The 13898-nt window shown below is 39.2% G+C and overlaps 1 protein-coding gene across 2 annotated transcripts; it reads right to left on the bottom strand.

Annotated features, from left to right (window-relative positions):
* Positions 1-8065: 8065 nt before the first annotated feature.
* Positions 8066-12810, bottom strand: LOC116004866 (putative pentatricopeptide repeat-containing protein At1g09680). Of its 2 annotated transcripts, none has more exons than XM_031245054.1 (2): positions 10785-12810; positions 8066-10255 (listed from the first exon to the last, which is right to left on the bottom strand). In XM_031245054.1, the coding sequence occupies exon 1, from the start codon at positions 12797-12799 to the stop codon at positions 10988-10990; it is 1812 nt and encodes a 603-aa protein (XP_031100914.1). In that variant the 5' UTR covers positions 12800-12810; the 3' UTR covers positions 8066-10255; positions 10785-10987. The 2 variants fall into 2 exon arrangements, with proteins under 2 accessions (XP_031100914.1, XP_031100915.1); XM_031245055.1 differs by lacking the exon at positions 8066-10255 and having other exon boundaries at positions 10925-12238; positions 12322-12421.
* Between the last annotated feature and the right edge of the window lie 1088 nt (positions 12811-13898).

The following is a 13898-nucleotide window of genomic DNA, read 5'->3' as shown; positions in this document are numbered from 1 at the left end:
TTCCACAATTTGTGTTTCAGCCGAATCATTAGATTGGCTCGTTGATTGTGGTTTTGTTCCATTTTCAGCGTTAATCACTGGCTCAAGATTTTCGGTTTATCCTTGGACAAAAACAGAATTTAAATCTCCACTAGTAGAAGGATCTGTTGGACGTACTAAAAGAACATGTGGATGAGAGCTGGAGTTATAACCAAGTCCGGTTCTACTCCCTGATGTTCTTTGATCATCTACCATTCGATCTATTATTCTGGATGAATTAGTAAATGTCGCAATTACCGCACGTAGATTTTGCTCTCTATCATATTTTGCTTTACATTCTTCCTTAAGAAGNTTTTTTTAGTGAGTGTGTACCTCACTTGATTGATGAGAAAATGATGTTTGAAAAGCCTGCGGGTGATGAAAGTGTTTGAAAATCCTTCAGGGGCTAATGAGGTAGCCAATTTTAAATATTGGACTCAATTGCGAAATATGTCCAAAAGAAATGATTTGAGCAAGAAAACTGAAGGAAGGAAAATGTTTTCAAACCCTTCGTTCTAGTAAAAGTGGTGAAGGACCTTGTCTTGTAGCCTACGGGATAAAGAGCTTAAAGTGCCTTTCTCGTATGGTGGTTATGTTATTGTATGACCAGTTCATACTGTTGTGGGCGAAGTCTATTCGCCGAGTACTATATCACCCGGAAGGAAAAGGGTCTCCTGCGGGGGTGTGCACACTTAAGTATAGTAACTCTATTTTCGGGTAGGAGTCGTTCTTATGAACCTAGTGAGGCTAGCTAGGAATCATTCTAACGCTCCTATAAGTCTAGGGGATCAGTATTAGACCGGGCGATGACCACTGAACCCGAGTTGAACGATCCAAGTGGTCAGTCAAAAGTTCTTCACACTTTCTATCTAGGACCAAGTGGATTTCGAAATATGAATGTAGTTACGCTGTAGCTACGGAAAAGAGATGGTGAAAAGTGAAAATACCCAAAGGTTGTGGGTGATCTCTCTTTGAAAAGTGAAAAGTGATGAGAATTTCCTTATGAAACTAAGGAAGTTTTAAAGCTGAGAAAGAAATGATTTTGTCTTACGAGACAGGTGGATGTTGCTTCACTAAACTCTTTTTTTATGCAAAGTCTTTATTGTTAACTTATTTGCAGGTGAAATCTCATCAATTGGGTACAAGTTACCAAAATTCTTTTATGCGTGTTTTCAAACCTTTGTCTACTTTTAAGTGACAACGGATATCCTTACTTAGCCGTCGCGCTAACTGCACTTCAATGTGTTCTTATCAGATGTAGTTTAGTGTGGACTCCTGTAGCCGATGAGCTCTAAATAGGATGGAAGTGCAGGTTGGGGTCTACTCTTTGATGTAGACAAGGATTGTTGTTAATGTTGTAAGTTTAGCCTGTGCACTTAGAGTGGAGTTTGTCAAAGAGGTGATAGAATTCACTCTAGGTGTGGCGGTAGCACCCAGTTTTCTGCTGATAAGATGTAAGCTTCCGCAGCATATGAATATTGATTTATAATTAATGTAAGAGTTGAAAATTGGGGTGTTACACATACATTCTTGGGTTCTTGAGGGTTAGTGGTAAGCTTGGGCATCCATGCATACCTAGAACTTGTGAGGTTCATCCTCAGTCCAAGATACCCATTAAACACACGATAATCATAAGGAATAGCATAATAGGCCTGAGGTGACTTAGGTGGATAAACCTTTTGAAAAGAATGTGTTTGTTTATTCGTGTTTATCCTAGTGTATGAGGTCTACTTATGTCTATGTGTGAGCAGAAATGTTTCTCTTGTCATTGGTTCATAGTCCATGAACCAGTCCTCATCACTAGGATACAGTCTACCATCTCCACCCTTATGCTTGCTGGAGAACCTTTTGAAATTCTTGACACTATTCGGGTAAGAACTCGGTCTTCCCTGAGGTCTACCCTTGCGTTACCTCTGTGAATAGTGTTGCCTCTTATTGCCTTGGAATTTTCCTTTTGATCGGTTGTTCCCATTTGGTCGACCGTTTGCAATGAAACCATGATGGTTTTGTATGCGTGGTTTGTACCGAGGGGTCTGACGACTTCTCGGGTTACCGTGTAGGGAATTTCCTCTCATAGGTTCCACAATTTGTGTTTCAGCCGAATCATTAGATTGGCTCGTTGATTGTGGTTTTGTTCCATTTTCAGCGTTAATCACTGGCTCAAGATTTTCGGTTTATCCTTGGACAAAAACAGAATTTAAATCTCCACTAGTAGAAGGATCTGTTGGACGTACTAAAAGAACATGTGGATGAGAGCTGGAGTTATAACCAAGTCCGGTTCTACTCCCTGATGTTCTTTGATCATCTACCATTCGATCTATTATTCTGGATGAATTAGTAAATGTCGCAATTACCGCACGTAGATTTTGCTCTCTATCATATTTTGCTTTACATTCTTCCTTAAGAAGATGAATTTGCTTCTCAAGCTGGCTTATAGACTCAAGCATCTCAGCATTCTTGGATTTTAAGTCCTCGAGATCTTGTCTTTCTGCCAATAGCTGAGCATTCTCTTCCTTAAGTTTGAAATGCGAGTTCTCAATATCATTAAAGTCTTTCATCATTCTTTCGAATACTTCCCTAGGATTCTCATGATAGATGGATTCGGAATTGTAATTAGATGAGCAGATTTGAGAAGTTACCTCTTCTTCTTCTGCCATGAGACATAGTTCTTCATCTGAATCCTCTTGACTAAAGAGGCACAGAAGTCCCTTTTCGTCTTCCGAACTGTCACTTTCAGAGCTGGAACTTGATGTGCATGGCTCGTCAGTCTTCTCTTCTTGTTTCTCTTCTACTGCTAGAGCTTTTCTACGTCTGTCACCCTTTGAATTGTTTCCGGAGTGATTGTTCTTGCATCATTTGATGTGTTCTTTGAAGTGCTGTAGCTTCCAGAACTCTTCCTATAGTTGGCATAGTCTTCTTGATGCTTCTTGACTATGGGGTAAAGACATTCAGCCTTGAAGTGTCCAGGCTTTCGGCAGTTATAACATAGCATTTGTACTTCATCATTCTCACGTGTTCTGGATCCACTTGCCTTGTCACCACTTCTATGCTTTGATCTTCTTGACTTATCTGAATTGTCATAAGACTGATTCTTTCTCATGAACCTTTTGAATTTTCTCATAAACAAGGCAAATTGATCATCAGTAAATAAATCAGACGAAGGGTTAGAATTCGACCTTATTGTTGATGATGATGGTTGTTGACTTGCAACAAGAGCTACATTTCTTATCTCAAGTTCCTCATTTGGTAAAGCTTCCTTTTCAAATTCATACGCTTTCAGGTCACTGAAGATCTGAGTAGTGCTCGTTGTTTTCAGGTCTCGGTGATCTCGCATGGCAACAACTTTCATCTCCCAACTCTTCGACAGTCCTCGAAGAATTTTTAGGTTTATCTCCTTTTGTGAGAGCTTCTCCTCATCGAGGTCACTAATATCCACTAGTAGCTTCATGAATCGAGCTTCCATATCTGTTATGGATTCCTTTGGGCCAAGTTTGAAGTCTTCGAATCTTTTCATGGCAATGGTCAGCTTGTTTTCCTTCTCTTGCTCATCTCCTTCACCTATTTGCATAAGTGTATCCCAGATGTCTTTGGCTGACTTGCATTTTCTTACTCTGGGGAATAATGATTCGTCCAGGGCCTTATAGAGGATGTCTTTGGCAATGTTGTCAAGGTTCACACGAGTTCTTTCCTCGGTTGTTAATAAGGATTTTTCCTTCGGTATCATTGCTGGTGATGTTGGATCATCAAGGACTCGGTTGGTGTTTACTTGTAAGATCTTTATGGGTTCGTCTGTGATCACATCCCACATCTCATCATGAATGGCAGACAAGTGAGCCTGCATTCGCACTTTCCAATCATCAAACTTGTCTAGGTTAAACATGAGAAAATGCCTATGATGTTCCATTTTTGACATAGTGCAAAGTAAAAAGAAAAAACAATTTGAAGATTTTCAAAGAGGATCACCAGGAAGTATACACAGAGTGTTCACCATTCAAGGTAACGAGCTCTGATATCACTTGTTAGTCCCGGTGGTAGAGTTGTGAGTCTAGAAGGGAAGGGGGGGTTGAATAAACTCACAAGAGTTTTGAAAACTTTTTCAAAATCAAAGATAAATACGCAGCGGATAAAGATTATAATAAGTTTTAGTTTTCACTTTGCACAAGAGTTTTTCTTGTAAAATGGATTAGGTTTGAGTGTGATATGCAATGCAATGCGTAAAATAATAAAGAGAGAGAGAGAGAGATTTTTATAGTGGTTCGGCTGTTAACGAAGCCTACTCCACTCTTCTTCACAACACGTGAAGGTTTGAACTATTTTTCTTTTCTCCTTAAATAGTACAAATCCCCTCTACAATGTGCTCCGTTGATCACCAAGCCCGGCAGCCACGTTTGATTAGGTTTTTCAACTACTTCAAAGTTTACTCCGCCTCTTTCTACTTCACAAGTAGAGATGGTTGAAAATGGTTGATAAGATTTCCCAACTTGAGATTCTTGTGCTTGAAGGTCTTGATCTTAACTCTAGAGCTTCACAAGATCTCTTTTTCAATCTGGAATAAAACTTTGAGCTTTTGAGTAATTTTTGAACACTAGAAAATGATATTGCTTTCTAGACAGTTTTCGCTTTTTCAACCTTATTCAAATGAGATGTGACAAGGGTATTTATAGGTGAGAATTTTCAGATCCGTTGGGGGGAATCCAAAGATTCAAACCTTATATCCAGTGTGTAATAACCAATGGGTAATGCTTGACCTTTTCAGAATGTCAGTACCTTTCTAGCCGTTTGTTCACTTTTGTGCAAGGACAATTTGTCTTTTGTCTCACAAAAAGGTGACAATCATCAAATGCTTCTCGGGATCGTTGCCTAGGATCCACTTTGACATTGAGATTATACCCATCTTCAAGGCTATAGATAAGACAACTTTCAGAAAATGTCTTGGCCTTGGTTACTCGTGAGAATGATTGACCTTATCATTCCCATCAATCTCCTCGAACCAATCACCTTTTGATTGTTCGGTTTCAAGAATTCGACCCTTCCATTCTTCGGCCTAGATCTTCAGTCTTCAGTCTTCGGCTTCTTTAAGTCTTCGTGTCTTCAATCTTCGAGTCTTCAATCTTCAACACTTCGGTCTTAAATCTTTTACTTGAGAATTGATTTAGAGAAAACAAGTTACTTTTTAACAGTAAGGATTCGTCTAACTATTAGGACCGAGACATGGATCCGAATATTCTAATCTAAAAGACATAAAGAAATGGGGGGTCTCCTCGGGTCATTGGTATCATCAAAATCAATAGCATCGGTCCCACTCTTTGTATGGGGCTATGTTCCTTCTATCTGTTAGAGTTCCTTGTATGACTGGGCTGTGTGGGGTGTAGGGGGTTGAATGGACAATGATGATAGTAGTTGATGGTAGCTTTGCTTTGATATGTTAGATAGGATGTGTTTTGGCTTTAGCTAGTATTTTGAATTTTGTTACTCTCTTTGGGGCTTAAGTTTTAGCTAAGAATGTAGTTATGTTTAGGCAATTTGCACAATTTGATGGGGCTCACTTTAGGGCCCATGTAAAGACTTTAATTTTGAAAGCAATGGAAATGAGCAGTTTTTCTAATAAAAGAAAAAAGAAAAAAAAAAGCAGTCAATACCATAAAGAGAAATGTATAGAGATGCAACATAATAGACAATTATATTTTATGGGCAAGATGGAAGGAAATGATGTAACAAAAAAAAACACTCTTATGAGAACCAACAACATTTGAGAATATGCATTCTTAATCCCAATCTAGCTGTCAATCCAGGGACTCAAGCACCACTCATACAACATTGACAAATAACACACAAAGAACAATCGGAAACAAGGAAAATAACCTCCAAATTAAATGCACAAATTCAACAACCTTCCTCATGCATTATTGACAATTAGAACCAAGATCAAAAGGCAACAAGAAAGGTAGAAGGGAATAAGAGGGCAGCCCAGGAAGAAGTACTAAAGCCAAGTTAGGAATGGTGGTGAGTGTCACTCAAGCTCGGAGAAAAAAAAATCATTGTCTTAAAAAAACACACACATAGACAACGGAAAAATCGTTGTCTTTCTGGTGTTGTCTTTTCACAAAACGCACAAAGACAACACACTAAAGACAACGGTTAAAAAAATCATTGTCTTAAAAAAACACGCACATAGACAATGGTTTTAAAAAAAACTATTGTCTTTCTAGTGTTGTCTTTTCACAAAATGTACAAAGACAACGGTTAAAAAAATCATTGTCTTAAAAACAACACGCACATAGACAACAGTTTTAAAAATATATAAACTAATACTACGTAAACACACACAGACAGTTTTCCAGAGTACATCCAAACACCGAAAATGAACTCATTTTCCGAAAAATGACTCATTTTCTAGAAAACATTTTCCATAAGTCATTTTCCTACTTTCCAAACACACCATTAGACTTATATTCTGTGTATCTTTTTCATTGATTCTATGTATTCTAGTATCTAATTCTGTACATTATTGATTTCCAATATCATACCTCATGAAACAGTAGAGTGAAACAGCAGAGATAATACTTAGGCTAATAATTCTGTGTATTCTATTCATAAATTCTGTGTATTCTGCTATATGATTTTGTGTGTTCTAGTATATAATTCTGTACATTATTGATTTTGAGTACCATACCTCATCATGAACTAGTAATGCTAATATTTAGGCTATTGATTGTGTGTATTCTTTTACATACTTCTGTACATTAATGATCTAATTTTGTATACTTAATGTTATTGCAATATTGGAAATCAATAATGCACAGAATTATGGTATTGAAATTACTAATGTACAGAACTGTATAATAGAATACACAGAATTATACATAAGAATACACAGAATTACAGATAACATGAATTGGACGGACAGAACGGTGTCCATCGCGCGTCAACTCCCCACTACTAAGTTAAACGACGCCGTTTCGGACCCTGGTCCACGATATAACGATTCCTTCAAAAAACTTCTCGGAGTTTTGGGCTGTACAATTGAGTGGCCCCTTGATTTAGGGAAAATTATTGTGTGGATCATTGTCCACATAGTGCTGTGTTGACCATAACAAAAAGTACATTTTTAATATATTAAAAGTACATTATTTTTATACTGAATATACATTATTTAATAGTACAGTCCACACAATAATGATTGTTGATTTAGGCCGTGGTCATTTTGCAGCCCAACTATTTGCAGCCCAACTAAAAATAAACGATTAATTTATCATGCATTTTTTTTACAAACATTAATATAGGGGTGGGTAGTTCTGGGTTTTTTTTTCGATTTCGAACTGTTCGGTTTTAAAAACTTAAACCATTCAATTTAATATTGTAGTTCGGTTGAATTTGTAAAAGCTCAATTTCAATTCGGTTTGCTAGCTAGGTAGAAATCACTTTGAAGGGAAACTTTTGACAACTTCGCTAAACTGACTTTCATAAGCTACAATGGCCAGACTTACGAGCAGTGTTGCAAAAATTCCTCCTAGCGCCGATTAATCGCCGCCTAGGCGCTAGGCGCCGGTCGACCGCGTAGCGTATCACCTTAAATGGTGGTCTAGGTTGCTAGCCGGCTAGGCGACCAATTAGGCCGCTTAAGTGCCGCCTATGCCACCTAAGTACCACTTAGACCGCTTAAGCGTGATTTTCTAGGCGTCAACTAGACCTCCTAGGCACCGACTATGCTGCCTAGTCTGCCGATTAGCTATTGTTCTTTTTTTTAATGGGTTATTTCACTTAAAACAACATCGTTTTGAGCAAAATAACTCTAAATTGTACAAACTCTAAACATTTTTTAGGTTAATATTTACAACGTAATATTTTAGTATTAACTATTAAAAGTATTATATAGTTTATAATTATTAGTCTTTAAAAATTAAAAATACTTAAACAAAGGAGGGAAAGGAAGTTCATGACAAATTAATCAAAGTGAAAGGGAAGGCAGCTAAAGAGAAGCATATTTGTTGCTTTTGCAAGCCACAGATTAAGATATAATATTACTGTGCATGAAACCATGAATCCATGATGGAAACAACGAAATCAAATAACCAACAATGATGCAAATTAGTCATTGTCTGCTAGTCATAAATCTGAATCTATTGGGTCACTGCATAATGGCTACTTTAAGCGCTAAAAAGCTTCATATCTCGTACAAATTCCATATCTAGCTTCCTTTACAACTTCTCTTTAAACCTAACCCAAAATTGGAAGTTATCTACAAATACAGTCTACAAACATGCTCAGCAATAGCTTACCTCAAATTACATACAAACGGAGTTGTGGTAAGTTGTAGTCAAGATATTTCAAAAAACAAGACAGAAATTGATAGAAGAATTCTAAAAAGTCAATAGTATTGCAAGTCCTTTTCTTTTAAGTCAGCTCACCAGTGCGAAATTTCTCTTTCGACAAGTGTTGCGAAACTTGCTAGGCACCGACCGGGCGGCGGGAGCCATCTAGCGCCTAGGCCACCTAAGGAAAAAAGAAAAAAAAGAAACAGGAGACTGGAGTGCTGGCTGGCGGTGCTGCTGGTTCCTGGAGACTGGAGTGCTGCTGCTGGACTACGCCTAGGCGACGGCAACCGGATATGGCAAGGGAGTAGGCGACGGCGAGGGAGGGTGCGACTGCTGTGCGTGAAGGGGGCTACTGACCTGCTGTGCATTTAGAAATTAGGGGCTGGGGCTAGGGACTAGGGTTAATTTTATTCGCCTCGGCCAGAAGCCCCCTAGGCTGAATTTCCCAACACTGATATATATATATATATATATATATATGTTTAAGGATGGGGCATGGGATGGCAAGATATTCCACTAGTTTCCGTAGCAGTTTTATGCAACCACAGCATAGAAATTAACAGGGGTATCAAGACATCTGCACCAGAAATTCATACCAAATTATACCCATCTGCACCAGAAATTAACAGGGGGTTAGGCTGGTTAAGATGGGTGTGAGAAGGATATGCTGGGATTGGTGGAATTGGCAAAGTAGTAACAGGTTTCTGAAATTCTTAGCTGATAGACTTCCAATGATCATTATATGGGAACTATGGGTAGATTACACTCAGTGTAGGTATGGGGGAGGACAGGCATCTGCAAGAAGGATCATTTTTAAAGTAACTAGGGATATGGTAGAGTGTATAAGAAGAAAGTGGCCAAGCTGGGATGGACTTCCACCAAACTGGGAGTTTTTAATGAAAAGGGCACATGGATTTGGGAATGGAAGACTGACTATAAAATCTTGTTGGAACAAACCTCCAAAAGGATGGGTTAAGATAAACTGGGCTGTGAGCAGGAATGGGAAAGGTTGTGCATATTTTATCAGAAATGCTAAAGGTCAATTTTGCTTAGCTGGGGTCAGATCAGAGGAGGAAGGAGCACCAGTTCTGGAAATGATTCAATGTTGTTGGGCTTGGTGTAGAAGGAAGAGGATTGGGAAAGTAATTCTGGAGACTGATGAGCAGATTAATGCAGTCTGGGAGGGGGAGAATGGTCTGATTGTGAGGAATGAAAGATGTAATGGGAGTGTGAATTGTATTGCCAAGACACTGGTGGAGAAGGGCAAAGGCTGGAATGTTTCATTTACAAAGATTGATGGGTTACCCAAAGGTTTTTTGCAATTACTTAGCTTGGAGGGGATCCCACACTGTTCTTTCTCACCAGGTGCTGATTTCATTTAACTTTGTTTGCTTATTTACAGATACAGGTGGAGGAAACAGGTAACAGAGGTGAATGTCCACTAGCAAGGCTGATTCTGGGAGGTGGCTGCTGTTAAAAAAAAAAAAGAAGGAAAAAGCAAGGAAAGAAGAAGGCAGGTGGGCTGATGATTGTCTGAAATCCATAGACATGAGGCTTGATGGTAAAAGGGCTGTAGTGAACTAATGTGTGCAGCTGCTGATCTGGGAGTGCTGCTATCTGGGAGGTGGAATGGAGCTGAAATGGACTTAAATCTGATACAAAAGGAATGTTAGCACTAAGATCTGAAAGGTAACTTGCAGCAGAACTAGCTAGGCAATAATGAGAAAAAGTTGGCAGGTGGGCTGATGATAGTCTGAAATCCATGGACTTGAGGCTTGATGGTATGTGTGTATGGGCTGATGATTGTCCATTTTTGAGCAGGATGGACAAGGCATTGAGCAGTCAGCGGTTAAGCTCCCTTGAGTCAGAAGGGTTAGGGCAAGGCATTCTGCTGCAAGTACTGTGTCCAGAGAACCCCATCCCTAAAAATCAGAAAAAGTAAATGCATGGATTTAGAGGATTACTAAGGGAGATAAACAATTTCATAAAAACATGAAAAGCAAAAAGAAACAATCAGTTGAAACTCCATTGTATTAATCCAACCTCAAACACAACAGTGCAAATTTAATGAATAAGAAAAATTATCAGCAAACTTTAAAACCACTTATAATGTCAATTTGGTGAAACTTTGAATTACCGTGTATCCTTCATAAACAACCTCAAATATTACAGCAGGGCCAAGTTTTTTGAACATTTACTCTAGTAACACTACAAGTTCATAAAAATAAATAAATAAATAAATAAATAAATAAAAAGCTCCTGCATGCCTGCCAATCCTTTATTGGAGAAAACAATTTTAAGTTGATTAAGTTGCAGGTCTGATAAAATCTCAACAACTCTCATCAAAAGTTTTCTTATGTGCTCTTGTGTGGACTGAAAATAGCAACTTTATGCAGCTGCCTTTAACACCATTTAATAGATCCTCAATAAAACAGGAAGTTAACTTGGAACCTTGCAGTTTTCTGATCCAATCACCGCGCTTTTGGGGTAGGGAGTCGAGGATTTTCTGGAGCTGCAAATCTGAAGTATAGCACAAGCCCTTTCTCTATGGAGCTTTATCGCAGTCCTCTGTATTTCTTCACCAAGCTTCATTTTGTATAGCCATCACTTGGTCCATTTACAAAACCATTTACAAAAACACAACATATGGTCGGTCACCTTCTATTGTGGTGTCTTAACTTTTTATCTAAGCTACTAATTAGTGAACTATAGGACGCATAGTCAAAAACCAGCCCCATTTCACCGCGTAGCCTATCAACATCCCCGGACTTCCCATGCTTGCAATGTCCCTCCAACAGAATGTTATACGTTATGTCATCTGGGACAACGCCTAGATTAAGCATAGCATGCAAGAGCATATCGGCATTCTTCATCTGACCTCGCTTGCATAGACCATTCATAAGCACGTTGTAGGTTATAATTCCAGGCACATGCCCGTCACTTTGCATCTCCCTCAGAAGTTTAAAACCCATCTTAACATCACCCTTCTTGCAGAAGCCATCAATGACCATGGTATATGTTGCATCATCAGGTTTTATACCAGAACCCAACATTTCTCTTAGCATCCTCTCTGCAATGGATACTCTCCCTTGCCGGCATAAACTTGTAATAAAGGAGGTATATGTCACATCATCAAGAACTATTCCATTTTCAACCATTCCTTTTCTGACCTCAAATGCAGCATCCAAATCTCCCTCTTTGCAATACCCATCGATAAGTGCAGTGTATGTAATTTTATCAGGCCTTAAACCCTTTTCATTCATTTGAGTGACAAGTTTATGTGCTCCGATCAAGTCCCCGCTCTTAGAAAGCCCATCGATTAGTGTGTTATACGTAATCAAATCAGGATTGACACCCTGTCTCAGCATGCGTTGATAGGAATCCATAGCTAAATCAACCCTCCCGGCCTTGCAGTGCCCATTAATCAATGTTGTGAAGATCACACCATTAGGAACTAAACCTCTCTCACACATTTCCTCAAACAAGTCACCTGCAACACCCATCGAGCACTTCTTGCAGAGCCCATTGATCAGAGCACTGTAAGTATAAGCATCAGGTACGACCCCATTGTCCTCCATTACACTCTTCAACCTAAACCCTGCATCTAAATCACCCAACCTGCAATATCCATTGATCAAAGTATTGAAGCTAACAGCAGTAGGCTTTAGACCCCATTTCCCAATGTCATAAAAAACCAAATGAGCTTCCTTCATTGCTCCTTCCTTACATAGTTTATGCATCAATATGTTAAAACAATACACACTTGGAGGATACCCGGATTCCAAAATCTCCTTATAAACACCCCAAGCTACCAATGGTGGATTCATTTTCATCACATGATCAATAACTCGGTAAAAAGCTTCAAACGGAATACGTAACCTATGCTTCTTAATAATCCGAAAACACTGAATTGCATCGGGAATAAAACTGGAATCAAGATAAACAATGATAAGGAAATTGGCAAGCCGGAAAGTGGAATCTAGGGTACCTTTAGAATCAAGAATGGAAGCAAAAATTGCAGAAGCGGAGTCCTTTCCTTTTCTGGAAACAACAGTTCGGAGAAGAGCAAGAGCCTGCGGGAGCATATTGTGGGCGCAGAGGAAGTGGGCCATGGTGGAGTAGGTGTGGAGGGTGTGGCGGAAAGGGGAAGGGTGGGAGGCGAGCCATGTAAAGAAAGAGTAGAGAGAGGAAGGGGAGAGACAGCTAGGGTTGGTATTGATTAGGTTGACGATATGGCGGGGCTTAAGAGATGGGAGGAGGCTCTTGAGGGAGGCTTGGAAGGATTTGTTTGGGGCGTTTGCTATGGCTTCTGAAAGGGTTGTGAGGATTGGATCGACACCATCGTTTTGGTAGCGTTTTGGCGGCGGCGGAGGCGCGGCAAACCAAGGTTTAACGAAGGCGGCAGTGGTGAAGGGTTGGTGGAGTTGGGGAGGTGGCCTTCGGTACTTCAACTGCACTGGGCTCATCTCCGGCGATCGCCTTCATGCTACGAAATAGGGCAATTTATACCATGTACCAGATTTGAAAATAACTTTCTTTTGAAATATTTGAAAATAACTTTCACATTTGTGTATCTTAGTTACACACAATATCAAGTTATTTATTTACATCTATAAAAATTCTTAATTGTATATTTAAAATGTGTTAGTTAAGGTATAAAATTTTTGTATCAAGATTCACAATGTAATATGAACCTTGATCCATGGTATAACAATTGACGAAATAGATTGTGAAAGAGTTAATACCAGCCAAGGTTTCTCGAGTTTGGTGATTTTGTCACATATAGTTCTAAACTATCAATTTACCTATTTATGGTTCTTCGACTTTCAAAATCTTACCTTCTTCCGCCTCCCGTCACTTTCTTCCGTGTGCATCATGTAGATTAGGGGTAAAAGCGTATTTTCTCTTTGTTTATTCATTTTAAGGCGAAAAATACATATTTGGAGTAGTTCTACATATACTTTTATATGATTTATCCTAAATATACTAATTCTAAATACAAATTCTCTTCCGTTTAATATACGATTTATCCTCAACTTCACAGAGCAAGTTTAAGGCTTTCAAGATTACCACCAAAAGCATGAAGAAATGAATGCAGAAAGTCGTTAAACGCTTATTGTACAACACATATCCAAACACCAGCCAATAATCCAAAATAAACGAGGGAGAAAATAAAATAAACCCTGGATAAAATGGTTTTGCCGGCAGGGAGATAGTCACGTTTATTGCCCGATTTTCCTTCAAAATTGTACATCGCAGATCAAACGTCTATCGACATCGCGACCTGAGGCAAACAATTCGCAAAGATGAGAATGGGGTCAGACACGATATACAGCTTGTCAAAGGAGGAATTATCGTGGAATCGGACTTAAGAACGTAAGTGATCCCGGCGTCATCGATCTGCTGAAGAATCTGCATCCAAGATTCCAAGGTGCAGAGGAAGAACGCGAGTCTGGTAAGGTCCAAGTTGTGGGGGTCGTCGAAGCTAATCTTGGAAACGTTCAGTTGGAGACGCCCACGATGGGTGAACCCGAATTCGTCGAATAGGATTACGGGTTTGTTGTC

Source organism: Ipomoea triloba, chromosome 14 (genome assembly GCF_003576645.1).
Source record: "Ipomoea triloba cultivar NCNSP0323 chromosome 14, ASM357664v1".
Taxonomy (NCBI): domain Eukaryota; kingdom Viridiplantae; phylum Streptophyta; class Magnoliopsida; order Solanales; family Convolvulaceae; genus Ipomoea; species Ipomoea triloba.
Note: the sequence above shows the minus strand (reverse complement) of the source record. Positions and strands in the feature narration are given on the sequence as shown.

What these genes read in the sequence shown, in the direction of transcription:
- LOC116004866 (XM_031245054.1), bottom strand. Translation starts at nt 12,799, where the DNA reads ATGAGCCCAGTGCAGTTGAAGTACCGAAGGCCACCTCCCCAACTCCAC.